At 35.5% G+C, this 19,276-nt stretch overlaps 1 protein-coding gene and 1 long non-coding RNA gene across 8 annotated transcripts in view; one reads left to right on the top strand and one right to left on the bottom strand.

Annotated features, from left to right (window-relative positions):
- The window catches only part of LOC141558132 (inter-alpha-trypsin inhibitor-like), a 98,805-nt gene extending 81,008 nt beyond the window's left edge, over nt 1-17,797 (top strand). For both annotated transcript variants that reach the window (XM_074294882.1, XM_074294881.1), the window contains exons 4-6: nt 10,036-10,080; nt 12,161-12,251; nt 17,652-17,797. In XM_074294882.1, coding sequence (XP_074150983.1) covers nt 10,036-10,080; nt 12,161-12,251; nt 17,652-17,709 — 194 coding nt within the window. In that variant the 3' untranslated portion in view covers nt 17,710-17,797. The remainder of the gene's footprint in view (nt 1-10,035; nt 10,081-12,160; nt 12,252-17,651) is intronic.
- LOC141558133 (uncharacterized) overlaps nt 8,765-19,276 on the bottom strand; it is a 33,213-nt gene continuing 22,701 nt past the window's right edge. Inside the window, exons 5-8 of one of the 6 annotated variants that reach the window (XR_012486972.1) lie at nt 15,534-15,712; nt 11,365-11,653; nt 10,014-10,051; nt 8,765-9,404 (exon numbers count right to left, since the gene is read on the bottom strand). This is a non-coding gene — a long non-coding RNA (uncharacterized LOC141558133). Of the gene's footprint in view, nt 11,654-15,533; nt 15,713-19,276 lie in introns of all 6 variants that reach the window. The other 5 variants (XR_012486973.1, XR_012486968.1, XR_012486971.1 and 2 more) reach the window with 5 other exon arrangements.

Here is a 19,276-nt window from a genome sequence, read left to right as displayed (position 1 = left end):
ATCTTATGAAATGAAGTTAGCAACTGCCTTAACATTCTTTTCCCCAAAAGAGTATGTCATCATTGAGTAGTTTCAGTAATATTTGACTCTCTGTGACCTCAACTGGGGTTTTCTTGACAAAGATACTGGAGTGCTTTGCCATTTCCTTCTCCATTTTACAGATGAGGAAACTGAGGCAAAAAGAGTAAAGTGACTTGCCAGGATCACACAGCTAGTGCCTGAGGCTGAATTTGAACTCATGAACCCTTTTTGCTCCACATAGCTACTCAGGAGATTAACCTATATGGCCCCTAATTTTTCTTTCAGGTTTAAATCTATGACCCTAACAGTAACAGTTATAAATAAAAATAATTCCATCCTTTAACCAAATAATTCTGTTATTAGGAATATACAATAAAAGCATTATCAAGAATAGAGGTTGTGCCAAGATTTTCACAGCAGTTTTATATATGATTTAAAAAAACCAAACAACTAGAAATCTAAATGACCAAAAATGTGTGTGTGTGTGTGTGTGTGTGTGTGTGTGTGTGTGTGTGTGTGTGTGTGTGTGCATGCACGCCCATGCATTGATGTAATGTGAAATAATGGTCTAACAAAATGACAAACAGGAAGATAAGAGGAAAACACAAGAATCTGGAAGAACCTTTCAGAAAGAATGCAAAGTGAAAGAGGAAGACTGGAATAATGAGACCCAGGAGAAAGAGTGCATGACAATGAGATGGAAAAGGAATCCTCATAGGGATTTAAGAGGGAGTGACTGAGAAGCTGTTGTGAATAAATAAATGCATGAAGAACTGTTTATGAAGTATTTGCTATATGCTGAGTCCTTTGCTAAACACTGGCAATGAAAATTTAAAAGTAAGACTATCTCTCAATAATATTGTAATAAGCAAATACTTTATAAATACAAACTATATATATGTACACACACACACACATATGAAAAGTACATATGGGAGAGTGGGAGCTAGAGAATACTTGTGGTTCCCAGAATAAGTGATAGAAAAGCTGGGAAGAGGAAGAGATGGTATGCAAGTAGGATGGTGAGAAGATAGTTAGCATGCAGGTATGGTTAAGTTAAGTCAAAAAGCATTTATTAAATACTTGCTATATACCAGGCACTATGCCAGTGTAGCTAAGTGGATGTGCAGTGAACAGAGTGCTGGGCCTGGAGTCAAATCTGACTTCAGACACTTATTAGCTGTGTGGCCTTGGGCAAGTCGCTTAGCCCTGTTTACCTCAGTTATTTCATCTTAAAAAAAAAAAAAAAAAAAAGGAGATAATAATATTACCTACCTCCCAGGGTTGGGAGGAACAAGAGAAATAATAATTATAAAATGTTTTGGGTTTAGTTAGTAATCGCTATTATTAATGCTGAGCATTGGAAATACAAAGGCAAGCTTACATTCTGAGAGAAGATAACTCAGAAAAGGAAGCTAAAAATAATAATAATTAACATTTATATAATGCTTACCATGATCTAGACACTAAGCGATTTATAATTATTATCTTATTGGATCCTCACAATAACCCTGGGAGGTAGCTGCTTTTATTTTTCCTATTTTACAGATGAGGATACAGAAGGAAACAGAAGTCATACAGCTAATGTCTGAGGTCAAATTTGAATCCAGCTATTTCTAACTCCAGGCTGAACCCGCTATGTACTGCACTACCTAGCTGGGGAAAGAATAGAGACTGGAAAGAGACACCTACTTAGGAACATAGTTATATTCATATTTAATAATAATTTTTCATTACTTATTAATTTTTTTAAATGAGGGCAATCTGTTTAGCCTCATGGTCCAAAGTTGGATGGCATGCAAAAGCATATAAGCTGTTACATTTGTATCACCCTGCCCTATCTCAACCCAAAAAAAGCTAACCAAAAAAATTCTACTACCACAAATTTGATTTAAATAAGACACGAGAAGTTAATTTTATTCTGAAACATATTTTCAGTTTAATACTGTTGTTACTAGGGGATAAGTAACATAATGTGCTGCCCCAATGGTATTTTAAAGACTACAGCTGGAATGGCCATATGTAGCTTGATTACGCAAATGCATCATCTTCCCCAGCTGACATTTACTATGCCCACTCACTCAGATACATGGCAATGTTCCAGACACTTAAAAACATGGAGAAATTCTAGGTAAATGGAATTTACTCTAACTAAATGTTTAGTAACATTTTGCGTCTTCTGACCCCCTCCCCCATGTCTTCTACAAGGCTTGAAAAGATGTTGGCAACTGGTCCCATCACTTACTGGCAAATAGAGGAAGAAGAAATGGAAATAGTGTCAGCTTTTATTTTGGGGGGTTCAAAAGATTACCACAGACAGTGACTGCAGCCATGAAATTAAAACATGCTTGCTCCTTGAAAGGAAAGCTCTGGCAAATCTGAACAGAACAGCACACTAAACAGCAGAGATATCAACTTGTTGAGATAGGTCTGTATAGTCAAAAGCTATGGTTTTTCTAGTAGTAAAGTATGACTGTGAGAGTTAAACTACAAGCAAAAGCTAAGTGCTGTAGAATCAATGCTTTTGAATTGTAGGACTAGGGACTTTTGAGAGTCCTCTGGATAGCAAAGGGAGATCAAATAAGTCAATACTTAAAAGAAATTAATTCAGAGTATGCACTGGATGATCAAATATTGAAGTTGAAACTTAAACACTTTGGTGACATGAGAAGATGGAGACTCATTAGAAAAGACATGATTTTGGGAAAGACTGAAGGCAAAAGGAAAGGAGGACAGCACAGGATAAGATGGATAGTGTCATGAAAACAATGAATATGAACTTGGACAGATTTGGGAATTGGTAGAGGACAAAAGGACCTGGTGTGCTATGGTTCAAGGGGTCATAAAGAATCAGATTAATATTGCTTGAATGACCAAACAACAACAGCAGCAAAATTTGGCCCTTGTCAGCTTCTCCATACCCCTTCTAAATTTGTTTTATGAAGATTCTAAACTGGAGGATTTCTCCATTTCAATTTGATTCAATTAAACATGTTTTACTTTAAAGCCTTCTGGGTTAGGGAAGCAATAAACTGGGAAAATATTTTTACATCCAAAGGATCTGATAAAGGCCTCATTTTAAAAATACATAGAGAGTTGATTCAAATTTATAATAGTTCAAGCCATTCTCCAACTGATAAATGGTCAAAGGATGCGAACAAACAATTTTCAGATGAAGAAATTGAAACTATTTGTAGCCTCATGAAAAGGTGTTCCAAATCACTATTGATCAGAGAAATGCAAATTAAGACAACTCTGAGATACCGCTTTACACCTGTCAGATTGGCAAAGACGACAGGAAACCATAATGACCAATATTGGAGGGGATATGGAAAACTGGGACACTGATACATTTTTCATGGAACTGTGAATAGATCCAACCATTCTGGAGAGCAATTTGGAACTATGCCCAAAACGTTATCAAATTGCGCATACCCTTTGATCCAGGGGTGTTTGGTCATTATGAGGAAAGACAGAACCTAAAAAAGGAACTGGAGATACCTTGTTGGGTTGGGAGGGCCTTGGTGGAGAAAAAAAGTCCAGAGAATCAGTAATTGAGCCTGAATAGGAATGAAGGAATAGCCATGGCTGGCCTGGGTCCTTCCTTAAAATGGAAGTTCCAGAAGGAACTGATCAGAAGAAGGAGATACAGGGACAGAAGGAGACACCCTAGGATCTCCTAGGGTGAGAAAACTGGTAGGAAACAGTGAAGAAAGAAGACCAGAAAATCCGGAGTGGAGCCCAGAGCAGAATAAAGGATTATTATATTACTGGGTAATTTGTTGCCAGTCAGTGCATCTGTATAGTTATCAGTCATTCATGTTCTGTCAAGGAGTGTATGATTACATGACTGTTTAGGTCACTGTTTCAGTTACCTTTTTCTTTGGTTATATTTCTCCTGCTTCTATCTTGTGCCAAGTTAAAAACCTAGGAGTTCTGGTCCTGGGGGTGAATTCCCTTCCCTAGACCATCTTTTAGCCCAGCTTCTTCAGCCTTAGAGGCTATTTCCCAAACAGAGCATTGGATGAGTATTGCATTTATGCCAGACCAGCTTTATCTTCCCATTCCATCTCCAGCACTCCTCAAATAATTATATACCTAAGAGAGTTTGCTAAGTGGATTTTTTTTCTTTTAATGTATCAAGGAGGAATAAAACAGAAGAAGGAAGTAAACTAAACTCTAAATGGGGAGGAAGAATTGGTCATCAAAAAAAGAGTAATCTAGCCAATGACATTCTGCCTGCCAGGAGCAGGAAGAGACTTTCTCCTCAAATACCAGATGGTGCAGTCCTTGGTGCCCACTCCTCTGCTCAGTCCTGGAGGAAAGAAAATTATCTCTGAGGAGCATCCTGAGCCAGTTTCAGTCTGTAATAGAGGGGGGCTACCACTTGTAGTTACTAGTCTTTTTTGACTACAAGTTCTGAGGAGGAAGCAAGTTACCTCATGTTTCTCTCCCTTAAAATAGAGCATAAATCTGCTCTTTTCCAACTTTGTGTCCCTGTCTCTTCCATCTTCCTTCTCCTTCCCAGAACATTCCACAAAACAATCTTTTTCTGTCTTTCTCGCTTTCTCTCTCTGTGTTTCTACGTTTCTCTTCCTCTTTCTTTGTCTCTGTTGAGTTCTCTCTTTCACACACACACACACACACACACACACACACACACACACACACACACACACACACATCTTCTATACTCCTCAAAATATTCATTGCCATATATTTTGGGAATTTGTACCTCAAAAAAAAGGGCTAAATAAACATCAGCTATTGGTATTATGTATTAAAATATAAATAGAGCATACGTTTTTAAATAACTTGTCATCCGAGAAATCTCATTGTTACTTATTGAAGTTGTTCTTTTTATCTAAAGTGGAATCTCTTCAAATTCATCTGAAATTTAAAAAAAACAAGAAATTGCTACTGGTGTGGATGATAGAACTTCACCCCACCCAATAGCCTAACCATGTTGGGGAGAGCTTTTTGCCATATATAGTTACATTTAAAGGCACAGGATGTGATCCAATGTCTAAACTCATATGATTACAAACCCTGTCATAAATGTAGTTCACATTTATAAGTTTTAATAACACTGTGAGTCAGGTAGTAATGAGTCATCTCCATTTAACAGATAAGGAAAATGATTCTCTAAGACACTAGATAGTGCAATTAGAGTGTTAGGTTTGAAGTTTTTAAGTTCTGAATTTAAATTTTGCCCAAGTCTTTTACTGACTATATGACCATGGGCAAGTCATTTTATATCTCTCAGCTTCAGTTTCCTTATATGTAAAATGAGGATAATAGTAGGGCTTATTTAACCTTGTGATAAGATATGTAAAGTGTTTTGTTTTGTAAGTTTAAAACACTATGAACTTGCTAGTTATTAACATTAAGTGACTTGCCTGTGATCAATGCACCAATAAGTCTCACAGGTAGGTTTTTGAAAACTGGCCTCAAATCCAGATTCAGTACCCATTCATCCATGTCATGTTATCTCCTCAATAAAACTTCTACTATATTTAATTCAAGAAATCTTTTATTTCTTCTTAATTCTAAAAGGTCATTAGCTTTTTCTAAAATAATAGGTCTTTCCAAATCAAATATATATTTAAGTACTTTCAAAACTACACTATTCTTGAAAATTCAGAAATTTTTCAATAATAAATGAGCCTATCTGATTTTTCTTCTCTAGTACTCACTGTCTCTTTTTCTTGCCTATAGCTTTAGCTAAACCAAAGTCAGAACAAAGGGAATCAGGGAGTGAAGGGCAGAGTCTCACAACAGTATTTTATGGGCCTATAAAATATATTCCTTCTCCTGGAAATCACTATAGATAAGAAACCCTTATTCCATGGTGTTATTCACAAATAAGTAGGTTATGTGCCTGAGTTATGGTGTGTGATATATCTAAATATACAAATGTATATTGAATTATAATAACTATGCACACACATATATATTTCCATATATACACACATATATGCACACACACATTATGCCTCTTGGATAGATACAATTGGATGCCTCTTGAATAACTGCCAATGAAGATATAAAAATTTACATATTCATGTAGAAAAGGATTAACAACCATTCTGGGTAATTCTTGGCCCAGTGCCCATGTGAGAATGTGAAAATCTCGTAATTAGAATAAATTAAACAGCCCAGTTAATTGTGTAAGATAGATGAAAATTTTAAAAACCCCTCATAACTCTTTGTTCCCCTGAACATATTTTGTGCAGCCCCACTTCCATACCTTTGTTCATGTCATTATCCCTTTCAGAAATGTCCTACTCACTTCTTGTACCTATTCTTTTTAAAATAAATTTTATTGATATCTTTTAATTTTATGTCATCTACATTTCCCAATGTATTTCTCACATCTCCTATAAATATACAAAAGAGAAAGAAAACCAGTCCCATAACATAACATAGTGTCTTTATTTCCACAAAGAAGTTTGGGAAAGGGCATATTTTCTCATATTCTTTCTTTCGAGTGGAAATTGGCTCCAAAGAATAAAATAATATTTAATAAGTGCTTAGCATAGAGCCAGACACATAGTGGGCACTTAGCAAATCTTTATCCTTTTCTCTCCTTACCCCTTCATTATAATTTATTTGGATTTTTGATGATTTTGTTCCTTTGGGGACAGGGATTATTTTCTATATTTATATTTCCAGTACCTGAAACATAATACAGTATCCCTTTCACATATCAGGGATTAGAGGTATAGGTCCCTGTGATCTGAAAAATCCAAGTAAAATTTTTTTGTACTAATGAAGTCTAATTTTTTTTTCTTTTTCTTTTAGGGGGTGTTTATAGTATTTTATTGTAAAATTTGGGCTAATTATTTGGTCATAGGCTCTGTATCACTTGCTGTCCTTTGCATGTCATCTGTGGCTTTATAAAACCCCTCTCCCAATTTAATTTCTCATGCCAACTCCTGACAAATTGAAACTACACCAAAGAAACAGAGAAAGTCGAGAAGTGGAAGGGATAACTGTGGAAATTAATAAAGACCTGCTGACTGATAAAGACAATTATTTACTGTCGTTTTACATTGTTTTACATTTATATTGTATAAACTATGGATATAATGTTTTTTTCTAATTCTGTTTATTTCACTTTGCATCAATTTGTGACGATTTGCCTTCCCGTGCCTTCCCCTTCTCTGTATTAAGGTTCATTAGGCCCTAAAGTATTTGTAGAAAAGGAAGGCAATGAATCAGAACCAGATACAGATTCTAAGAACTAGAAGTGGAGAGGAAGGAACAGGATTATACAAAGCTGAGCCAAGAACCAGTAGCCTTGGGGCAACCAATGAAAAAAAGAAAGACAAGGTAAGACCGAGCTATGCAGAAAAAGGAGATATCCAAGGAAGATTCATTAGCTCTAAAAGTATCTGAAAACAGAATACTTGGGATGATTCCACCAGGGCACCCAACCAATTCAAAGACTGAGAGAAATACAGGTGGGGGAGGGGGAGGTCTGCTTTTTCTATACCTTACCTTCCTGATATCTATCAAAAATATTCTTTTATGTTTGAGTATAAACAGAAATACTCTAATATAATTATATCAAAAGATATAAAAAACAAAAAGCATCAGTAACTTGAATGTTACCTCAACCATAAAGAGTCTAGGGATTAATTCAAGATAAAATAAATGTTAATGTAGGCAGAGGGCTCATGTTCTTCCTAAAAGTTAGGAATTTTCCTAACTAGATACTCAGAGTGGTTATATTTACCACTTTTCACCTAAAACTCCATAAAGCAGCAGAAGAAACAACCATGTGGACATTAGGTGTCATTATGTTCTCTGTAGGCTTAAAACAAGCTAATTATTATAATAGGGGTGTGTGTGTGTGTGTGTGTGTGTGTGTGTGTGTGTGTGTGTGTGTGTGTGTATAACAGTGTCAATGGAAAATAATCTCAGAAAGAAAGTTCTAGCAATTGGGGGGGGGGGGGGGGGATAGGGGTTGAGAGAGCAGGAAACTCCTTTGCAGAAGGTAGGAAGGTGGCCAAGGAAGCAAGGAGGATGGCAATGGGGGTAGAGGTTAGGCACTGCAGGCTTGAAAGATAGCTAGTGCAAAAGAGCTAAGTCAGGAAATGTCAGGTGGCCTATGATTAATCTAGGTAAATAGGCAAGTGTAGCCAGAGCATAAGGAATGTGAAAAGAAATCAACTGTAAGAAGAATGGAAAGGTAAAATAGGGTCAGGATTTGAAGGTTTTTAAATGCCAATGAAGATTCTCTATTTGATCCTGGAGGTAACAGGGAGCCATTAGAATTTATTAAATGTTGGAGTAAAGTCATCCTGAACTTTAGGAATATCATGTTGGCATCTGAGTAGATGGATTTCGATGGAAAGAGTTTTGATGTGGGAAGCCCAATCAGTGTCCTACCCACCACTTACCCAGTCCTTCCAGGTCAGGATATTGTTCCAACAGAAGTCTAGACTGTTAGAGGGCCCCAAAAATCCTTTTTGAACTCCATCACAATTTCTTTTAGGAATCATTTATGATTTTCATTGATAAATGGGCCAAACCCTTTTGGAATTCACAGACTGTGTTGTGGTTTTTGGATCTTTGTATCCCTAGATCTAACAAAGTATCTTGTACATTGTAAATGTATTATGTTTGTTGATTTTTTTTTTTTTTTTTTTACATTTCTCACCTCTTGTGAATAATTAGTTCCATAAGGTTTTTTTTCTGCAGTGGGGTATGTGGAGTGGGAATTACTTCTTCTTCTTTTTTTTTTTTTCTTTTTTTTTAATTATAGCTTTTTATTTACAAGATATATGCATGGGTAATTTTTCAGCATTGACAATTGCAAAACCTTTTGTTCCAACTTTTCCCCTCCTTCCTCCCATCCCTTCCCCTAGATGGCAGGCAGACCAATGCATCTTAAATATGTTAAAGTATATGTTAAATATAATATATGTATATATGTCCATAGTTATTTTGCTTTGAAATAGTGTACAATTAGCCTATAAAGGAAATAAAAAATGCAGGAGGACAAAAATAGAGAGATTGGGAATTCTATATAGTGGTTCATAGTCATCTCCCAGAGTTCTCCCACTGGGTGTAGCTGGTTCAGTTCATTACTGCTCTACTGGAACTGATTTGGTTCATCTCATTGTTGAAAATGGCCTCGTCCATCAGAATTGATCATCATGTAGTACTGTTGTTGAAGTATACAACGATCTCCTGGTCCTGCTCATTTCACTCAGCATCAGTTCATGTAAGTCTCTCCAGGCCTTTCTGAAATCATCCTGCTGGTCATTTCTTACAGAACAATAATATTCCATAACATTCATATACCACAATTTATTCAGCCAATCTCCAATTGCATCCACTCAGTTTCCAGTTTCTGGCCACTACAAAGAGGGCTGCCACAAACAGAATTACTTCCTTTTATGATACAAGTTTCAACAAGTTTTTCTTCTGAACAAGTCTAGCTAGGTTCACTCTAGTTTGACCATTCACAGGACCTTAGCAGATTATGAAATCCAGAGATGCCAAACATATATTTCCAAATAGTACTTGAGCCAGATTAAAATGTAATTGGGAAATATTTAACAAAAAAACCAAAAATACAATCAAATAATATTACATTTTAAAACTAAGTCAATATATAGTCCATAGGGATCCTTATATATGGGTTAGTGGCCTTCACTTCCATTTGTGTTTAACACCACAGATCTAGTCCAACCCCTTTATCTACAGGTGACAAAACTAAGGCTTCTTAAAGATAAAATGACTTTTGCACAGTCATACAAGGTAGTGGGTAACAGAGCCAAACACTAGCATTACATTCTCTGGATCACATATTCAGCAGTCTTTCTTCTGTACCCTACTGCCTAAATGTTTCAGTTCTGATCTTTAGCCTCCATCTTCCTAGACTCAAGAATCTCAGACTTTTTTTGTCTTTCCTCATATAAAGCATGTGTCCCCAAAGGAGAAAGCAAACAAAAATTTGGGAGGTCACCCAAACTAACCTGTATTTGTCTGTGCTTTCAGCTGACAACGGCCTGTTCTGGGATGAGGATGAAGAAATTAACATTGGTAAGGAAGTATAGTTTTTTAATTTCCTTCTTTTCCCCCCATCAGTAACTAACTCTCAGAGAACAAAGGATGGCCAAAAGGCAAGATAAAGACAGACAAAGGTGAAATGTGTCATATTGTTATTACTTACTCTCATTTTTGGGGGAGGGAAAAGTTTTTTAAGGAATAATAAAAAATGCAGTATGAAACCTGGGGGAGAGAAGTATGATGTATTTAAAAATAAGAGTTGAAATGGAGTTGGTGGGCTAAGAACTCTTAAGAATTGAGAAATGAGGACTGAGGAAAGGGAGACAAAGAAGAATTAACTTTGAATGTGCCTCACAATCAGTTCAAAAGATTAATCTGTTAAATCTGTTTAAAGATTAATTATCAGTTCAATCTGATTGACTTGGAGCCAGAAGGCCTGGGTTCAAGTTTCCCCTCTGCCACTGACTCACAGATTGATTTTAGACAAATCACATTCCTTTCATCTAGAAAAATATCTTAAAAAACAATTGCCCTCTGATGAGGTTGTACAGGAAAGCAGAAAAACTCAAGGCTAAGGAAATGGACTTATAAAGGAGAAAATTCTAGAAATTTGAGAAAATAATAAAAAGACCAGAGATTGAATTGAAGGAAAGAAAAATTGAAGAGGAAAGCTTTGAAGTAGAAAAAAAGAAAGAAAATCTGGAGATATGGTCTATTGTATGGTATGGTATATTAACAGATCATTCAAAAGGTAAACATTTTTACTGAAGAAAAACATCCAGGCTACACAAACTGTAAAATTATTTAGATATTATTTTGGTGAAGGATTTTTGTTCTAGTTTAGTATCAGAAGAACCCATGATTAAACTATTGAATTAGAAATGGTTCACTGCCCAAAGACTTCAGGTATATGCTTTGTTTAATGTCAACAAATAAAAAAAAGCAGATCATCATAATCACAGGATTGATCTGATGAGCTAAAAAAAAGCTAATGAGATCTTAAATTGCATGAAAAAGCTGTATTGTCAGCCTTAGGGAAGTGATAATCTGGCTGGATTCTTCTCTGGTCAGACCACATTTGGGATTTTGAGCTCAATTCTAGGTATCATATTTTAGGAAGAATGTTGATGAGCTAGAACGCATCCTGGAGGAGAGCAATGAGGGAGACAATAGATCACAAGTTCAAATTAAATTAGTATTGAACAAAGGAACAAGAAATGTTTTGGAAAGACATATGTTGACTTGTTTGGTTTGGCAAAAGTTGGAGAAGTGGATGGAAGGCAGAAAGAGGTAAATTTAGATTTGATATAAAGATACCTTAACAAACTGAAATCCAAAGCAGAATGGGCTCCTGGGAAGTTGTAGAGTTCCATTTACCAGAGGCTTTCAAGCAAAGAACACTTGTCTGCTCTGATGTATTAGAGGTTCTTATCTAGGTATGGATTAGACAAGATGGTATCTATGGTCCTTTTCAACTCTGCTTCTGTGGCTCAGAATTCAATATTCTTGCCATTATATATTATAATCACCTCTCTCTTTGAAATCCAAGTAGTTGTATTGATGACTTCTAAGGTCTCTCTCAGTTCAAAGGTTATAGCATCCAGAGCTGAAAAGAAACAGAGATCCAATTCAGATGCTTCAGATAACTATTGAAATAAAGCTATGAGTATGCAAATTACAAACATATCTTGGGCATTGGAATTCAGAAGTACCTTAGATATCATTTACTTTCATCTTCTCCCCTCATATCATAAAGATGGAAATGGAACTCAGAAAACTGGGGTCAAAATAGGCTATTCATTAACATAGGTTACAAGACCTTTGTAAAATGATGCTTCATTAGCCAAATTTGAATCATTGTAAAATATGCTTTGAAAATACTACAATTTCATTTTTAAAAAGAAACTTTATATCATTTCTTGCTAATTTAGACCAACCATTCCCACAATGCTTCTGAATCTGGGAGGCTTGCTTATTTGCAATCTGAGAACTGGGAAACAGCAGTAGCAAAAGCTGCTCCCTCAGGAAGCCAGGACCAGTCAACCTCTGAAAGACCAAAAAGTAGTCAAGTTTATGCCATCTTCTACTGGTCATGCTTTCTTTCCTTTTACAGAACTTATAGTGGGAATCATCGTGGGATGTGTGTCAATAATCGTTTTGCTTGTGACACTGACCTTGGTCTTCCTGAAGAAAAAGCAGAAAAAGTAAGGAAAATGCAGTTCCACAGAGTGGGTGGGGATGGGGATTTAACTGGAGGGAGGGAAGGAGGAAAGCATTCCAGGTATGCTCAGTGCTTAGAGAAGAAAGTGCAATGGTATTTTTCCTTCCATTTGAAGACATAAAAAACAAAGGAATTTTCCAAAGACATAAGCTTTTAAAGTAATTCTATTTTTCTTTTTAAATAGTGAGATGATTTCAGTCCATTCTGAAAACATGCTATCCTCATCCCTAAACTTCCAATGTTCCAAATCAGGCATAGATAACCCCTTGATTCCTGTGTTGCGAAATTGAATGTCATTTTATTCTAAGTAGCCTCCTTAGCTCTATTCTTCCCCTTCTCCAGTGAATAGATCTGACTATGGCACTCCATTGTTCAAAAATTTTTAATGGGTCCTTATTTGCTACTAGATAAGATACAAAGTCCTTAGACTTGAATTTAAGGTTTGCCATAATCTTTCTTCCTGATTAATTTCTTTCTGTCCTTATTTCTCTCTCTCTCTCTCTCTCTCTCTCTCTCTCTCTCTCTCTCTCTGTCTCTGTCTCTGTCTCTCTCTCTCTCTCTCTCTCTCTCTCTCTGTCTGTCTCTCTGTCTCTCTGTCTCTCTCTGTCTCTCTTTCTCTCTCCCTCTTTCCCTCTCTCTCTCTCCCTCTCTCTCTCTCTCTGTCTCTCTGTCTCTCTCTCTGTCTCTGTCTCTGTCTCTGTCTCTCTCTCTCTCTTGCACGCACACACACACACATACACATAAACATACATGCTGTTTCCCCATTTTCTCTCACATTCCCTCATCTCTATGTTTTTGCCTAGGCTATCCCTCTTTCTCTCTGCATACTGAAATTCTCTGCTTATAAAATATAGCTCAGGCACTATCTCTTACATGAAGTCTTCCCTGATCTTTCCAGTTGAAAGTAATTCCCACTCCTCAAATTTTCTCCAAATCCATTATCTATATCAAATTAAATATTTGTTAAGCAGTTAACACAATATCAGCACATAGTAGGGCTATATAAATGTTCTTTTTTTAAATATTTAATTTAATTTAAATATATAAATGTTCTTTTTTCCCTCCTTACCTTCTGTCTCTCTCCTTTGCTCCTATTGAATGCCTTATAGCATACTTATTTCTAAGACTGTGACTTTTTTCTATAAGATTACAAACTCTTTAAGAGAAAAGATTTTATCATTTTTGTTTTTTGTATCTTTAGTTCCTAACACAGAACTTTTGACTAGACCCAGAAATAATAGAATTTTGAAAGAATAAGACTTTAAATTCTATTCACATGCCACCACTTACTATGAAAGTAATGGGGTGAGATAACTAGGGGACAAACACTCAAGGGGGTGAAGCTACTTTTCAATGCTAAACAGCATGGGACTGAACCTCAATGTAACATTGGTCAGTGCTACCAGGCACGGACCTAGAATGCTGGCAGCTTCTAAGAAGCAGGAGGGGTGTTAGCATGACCCTTATCCTGATTTTTAGGCTAGAAAACGATTAGTCTGAGGCTCTAGGAAATAGACAATGGCTCTCTGCTTCAAACTCACACTTTCTAGGTCACTGTGCTATTTGTTCTAGGTTAATGATATCTCTCATCATTTTAGCCTAAAGGTTCTAGTGCCTTATACCACTTCTAGCCAAGTAATTAAACTTGAGCCTCAATTTACTCACCTGGAAAAGAGAGATAATTTTACCTGTTCTTCTTACCTCACATATTTGTAAGGATCAAATGTGAGTGAAAATGCAGTTCTCTACACACATGTAAGTCATTATTATTATATTTGATTTTTTTAAAAAGCCTACATAGCAATTTCAAAATATATAGTAAATAAGGCTTATTATATTTATTAGCTATCATTTTTAGGAGGTAGGGAATCAATTTAAACCTATATCTGATGATTGCTTTCCTTTCCTTTCTGCCTGACTAGTGCCAGGTTATATCTTCATTTGGCTGAAGCATTTTCATTTTCTCATTATGTGAAATACACTCTGCATATATTTTTTTCTCTTTTTTTGCTAAAAAAATTAAAGTTAGCCTTAGCGTTGAGATCATAATAATGCTCTCAAATATCTATAAGAAAACTACTTTGCCTTTAATATTGGGTAATACAGAATTAGTCAAATATAAACATGCTTTTTCATTTTAAAATAGAACTTTCTTGAAATTGAAAGTATTCTCTAAATAAGTCCTTTGAAAACAAGGATTATTTTGCTTTTCTTTATGTTCTCAGGGTTTAGCATAGAGCCTGACACACAGTAAGGAACTGTTTAATAAATGCTAGTTGACTGATTAGTGACTGATTAGGAAAAGGCTGGATATAATAGACTAACCAGGAAGGCTGGGAAACTGACAAATTATGCCTGAACCATTCATTCACACTCAGAGCCTAAGGCCGCATGGATTTTATAACACATATGGACATTTTAGGGGATTGGAGTACTCCCTCTCTCTGCTCCAAAACTGCCCTGAAAATACTCTGCTGGATTGTACCCCAGTGAGGCTTAGGGTTTCTAAAAAATAGTAAGAAGCTGTATTGAAAGCCTAAGGAGGTGATGGGAGTATGAAGAAGAAATAAGTTTCTCCCCTCCCATAATTCCTAACACTTTGTGCCCTCAATACATATGGGAGATTTGCATAACAAATAGTTTGGTCTATACTCATTTCAGTTTTTATGGAACCTTCCAGGTGTAAGTACCAGGCAGTAGGATTATAGTGACTAAAAATAGCTTTATTAAAAACCACAGACTTCAAACCTGGACCTTATTTCTCTAACAAACTTAGCCATCCCATACTCAATGGGAAACTAAGAAACAAGAAAAAAAAAATTTAAAGAGGCCCTTTAAGTAAGCAAAATAGAGATAGCAGATTCTACTCATAGGAGAGTTTCTTGAGAAGTAAACTTACTCATAACCTATTTATTCTTATTTTAAATGCAAGTCTAATTTACTCATTAGATAAATCTCCCTTTTTAAAAAGGCACAAGAACTCAGAAGGACATCTGGGACTTATATATATAATATAGGGGCAAACAGTCCTATATAAGACAATAGTTTATGAAAACATCACAGTACATAATGGGTAACCCGAGATGGCCCTGAATTATGAAGGCTAAGTTATAGTCAATGTGATCTATTTAAGAAGGCAAAGAGGAGTGTCCTATATTTAAAAAAATCTTTGCTGCCACAATGAATAAATTCTTAAAAAGATGTTGGCACTTGAAGACATAAGCTTTGCCTCTAGAAAATTGATTGATGTGGAATCTTTCCTTACCTGAAGATGTAGAGTAAAGAAGCTTCCAGGCTTAAAGTGCTATAAAAATGTGAATAACAACAGCATAATTTAGAGGGAAATTCACTGGATGTAGTATCAGGAAAAATCTGGGTTTGAAGTCCATCTCTTTGAAATTACCACAGACAAATCACCAAACAGATTACAATCTGTTGCATTATCTATAAACGGAGACAATAATAATTGAAGCAATTAACTTAAGAGATTGTTGTGAAGACCAATGAGATACAATATGTATAATGCTTTGCAAGCATTAATGCTCTATATAAATTATACAAAATAATAAATATGCAAATATTACTGTACATGTAATTAAAAGCTACACTGGATAGAATATGGGATTTGAGGAAAATATGTCCAGTAAATGGTGAAAAACCAGCAATCTGAAGAAAAAAATAAAACTATGAAGACAGGACACACTTTAAAATTTAATCTCTCTTCTATCATCTTCTTAAGTCTAGACAATTAATAAAACAATAAAGCCTAGATTTGTAGCATTTTCTGCTTTTTCCAAGTGTAAATGCTCACACTGATAACTTAAAAATGGGCTCTCCTCAGCCAATTAGAGCTGGCTCTATCACATTCTTGACCTACATGCAGGAAGAACTAGATTCAAATTCAGCCTCAGACATTTGCTGCTATGTGAGCCTGGCCAATTACTTACCCAATTTGTGCCTCCATTTCCTTATCTATGTAACAGCACCTACCTACCAGGGCTATTGTAAAGACAAAAAGAGATATTTGTATTATTTCCCAAACCTTAAATCCTTATGTAAATGCCAGATAAAATTATATCTGGCATTAATAGTCTGATGGGAATTCTCTAGGGAATTTTAATACATATATTATTACTATTGCAAGATCTGAAGTGTTGGTGAGTTTTGAACCCCTGAAAAAAGATTCAAATAAATCCCCTGAAATAAAGGAATCAGAAATTACCTATTCTAGTTCCTATTTGTTGACTTTACTTTCATCTAATCTGAAGTTAAATCCTAATTTTTTTCATGTAATTTGTCCAGATTTAAGGAATATCAAGTGTCCTCTTTAATATCAGCAAAAGAGATAGACAACTGAGCCTAGAAAGGACCTTGATGACAATTCAGTCTAAGGTAGTTCATTGTATCCCTAGGTGACCTCCTCTGTTCTCAAAATAAATAATGGTAAGGAACAAGAAGATTAATATTAGGATTCGATAACTACTATCTATTATAGTCTGACGAGTATTCTCTAGGGAAAAAATGAACTTTGCCTTCCTAGAAACCTCATTGGGAATAAGAAAAGAGTCAATAAAATCCTTTGGTCATCAGTGACAAAATCAGCTGCCAAGATATGTGGAAGCAAAAGCATAGGATTGGAATAAGTTACTTCCTGCTTACAGTTCAGATATCCTCATAAATTTAACCAAAACTCCATTAGAAATGAAAGAAAACAAATAATAGTGAATTGAACACAGCAGTTATGGGATTCAAACTCTGATGCTTTATTCATGCAAAAGTCCTCAGGAGATGACTTTTTGTTAACACTCAGCCTTGTTTTATTGCTCTATTTGCTTTTTTTCTATAAAATACTTATTTTGTTATAGAGGAAAGAAAGAGATGAAAAAAAAAGAGTAAGAGAGAGAAAGATAGACAGAGATTGGGGAGAAGGAGAGACAGAGACAAAGACGGAGACAGGGAGTGATTTTCTTTCCAGCATTTTAATAATATTCCCTCTTATGTGTGAAACAGGAGCACAGGCTCTAGAAAGAAACTTCCTGAGTTAAAATTCACCCCAAAAACTTGCTATCTGTGTAGTCTTGGGCAAATCACTTTATTGGGCATCAATTTTCTTCTCTGTAAAACAGGGTGGTGAGACTAGATGATCTCTGAAATTTCCTTTGTATTCTAGATCTATGATCCCTTCTATGAACTTTTGACTCCTCCTGAAGAAGAAGACTCAGCATCTTATTTTCTGAGTTATTTATTGGCTTGTGGAATATTAATATAAGATGATTCATATGATAGAGACCAGTATTTCTAAAAAAGTACTTGCTAAAAATTATAATATTATGGGACTATTAATATCATTGGTAAATGGTTGTATGTTTGTTTTTCCCCCAAGGGAGAAGAGGCATGGAAAAGGAAAAGAAACTCAACAATTGAATGTTGAATTGACCTGAAACAAGCAATTTTTATTCAGGGTAATATATGGGAATACACAGCTTTTTCTGATTTTTATAAATGAGTATCAGATTTTGCTACAGAAAATATTTTTGTATACTGTGTTTACTAAAATCCTTGCTGATCACTCAAAATAACTGGACACAGTTAATATACATTATATGTTGTTTTTAAAAACAACTTTTCTATTTTTTTCTTTGAAATGCACATGCAGATTCAGTTTTCATCAGTCTTTTATATAGTTTAGAACTGCTGGACTTGGAGTCAGATCTGGGTCAGAAGTCCCAGCCCTACTACTTCAGTCAAAACATTTGCTAATGTTTTGTATCAAAACATTTGTTAATGTTTTGTATCAAAACATTTATTTCAAAAAGCATTTATTAAATACCTACTTGTACATAGATCACTAGGTGACCTAGGATGTATTAGGTTCTGAAGAAACAAAACAAAAAATGAAAAAGACTAGTATTTTCCTTGGGAGATATAACATATCCACCAGTAGTTCTAAGCTTTCTTTTGTCCTTAGCACAGTATCATTTAATCAACAAATATTTATTAAGCACTTAGCATGTGCCAGGTACTGTACTAAGTACTGAGGCAACAAAAATGCAAAAGACAGTCCATACCTTCAAGAATCTTACAGTGTAGTGAAGAAGACAATGTGCAAATAAATATATAAAAAGCAAGGTATGTATAAAATAAATAGGAAATAATCAACAGAGGGAAGGCACTAGAATTAAGAAGGCCTAGGGAAGAAGTCCAGGAAGGCTTCATGTAGAATATGAACTTCAACTGGGACCTAAAGAAAGCCAGGAAAGTCTGCAATTAATGCCTAGGAGGGAAAGCATCCCAGGTACAGAAGATGGCCAGAGGAAATACTTCAACCTGAAAGCTGGAGTATCAAAATCACATCACAAGATGGGACAATTGGGAGGTTCTTCAGATTTAACAATACCATGCAATTTAAAGTCCACTCAACCAGTTATGACACTAGATTTGGCTTTCACATCTCTTGCATCCACACCTCTTGATGACCACTAGTATACCAGATAAGTAGACACAAGGCATTTGAGGAGGGAAAGAGCACTGGCAATTATGAAGCTTGAGGGAAGATAAGGGTTCTGACAGGAACTGAAGGAGGACATGATAGGTTTGTGAGAATATACCTGAAAGTGGAAGACTTTGACCAAGGCAGCGGGGCACCATGGAGAGAACTCTGAGCCTCGAGTCAGGAAGACCTGAGTTCAAATGGGACCCCGAATATTTACTAGCTGTGTGATCCTGACAAATAACTTAACCTGTCTGCCTCAGTTTCCTCAAATATAAAATGAGGGTACTATCTCCAGAATTGTTGTAAAGATCAAATGAGGTAATATTTGTAAAACAAATTAGCACAGTATGTGGCACATAGTAGGAACTATAAAAATATTATGATAATGATGAAAGAATATTGAGTTTCTGAAAATTTTTCATTTAAGATTTAAGAAATAATAATAAAAAAGATTTAAGAAATAAAAAATTTCATTCAAGATAAAAGTTGATATAGATAACAAATACTAAAAAGAC

This window comes from Sminthopsis crassicaudata, chromosome 2 (assembly GCF_048593235.1).
Source record: "Sminthopsis crassicaudata isolate SCR6 chromosome 2, ASM4859323v1, whole genome shotgun sequence".
In the NCBI taxonomy this organism is placed as follows: Eukaryota; Metazoa; Chordata; class Mammalia; order Dasyuromorphia; family Dasyuridae; genus Sminthopsis; species Sminthopsis crassicaudata.
This window is presented reverse-complemented; position numbering and strand designations above follow the sequence as displayed.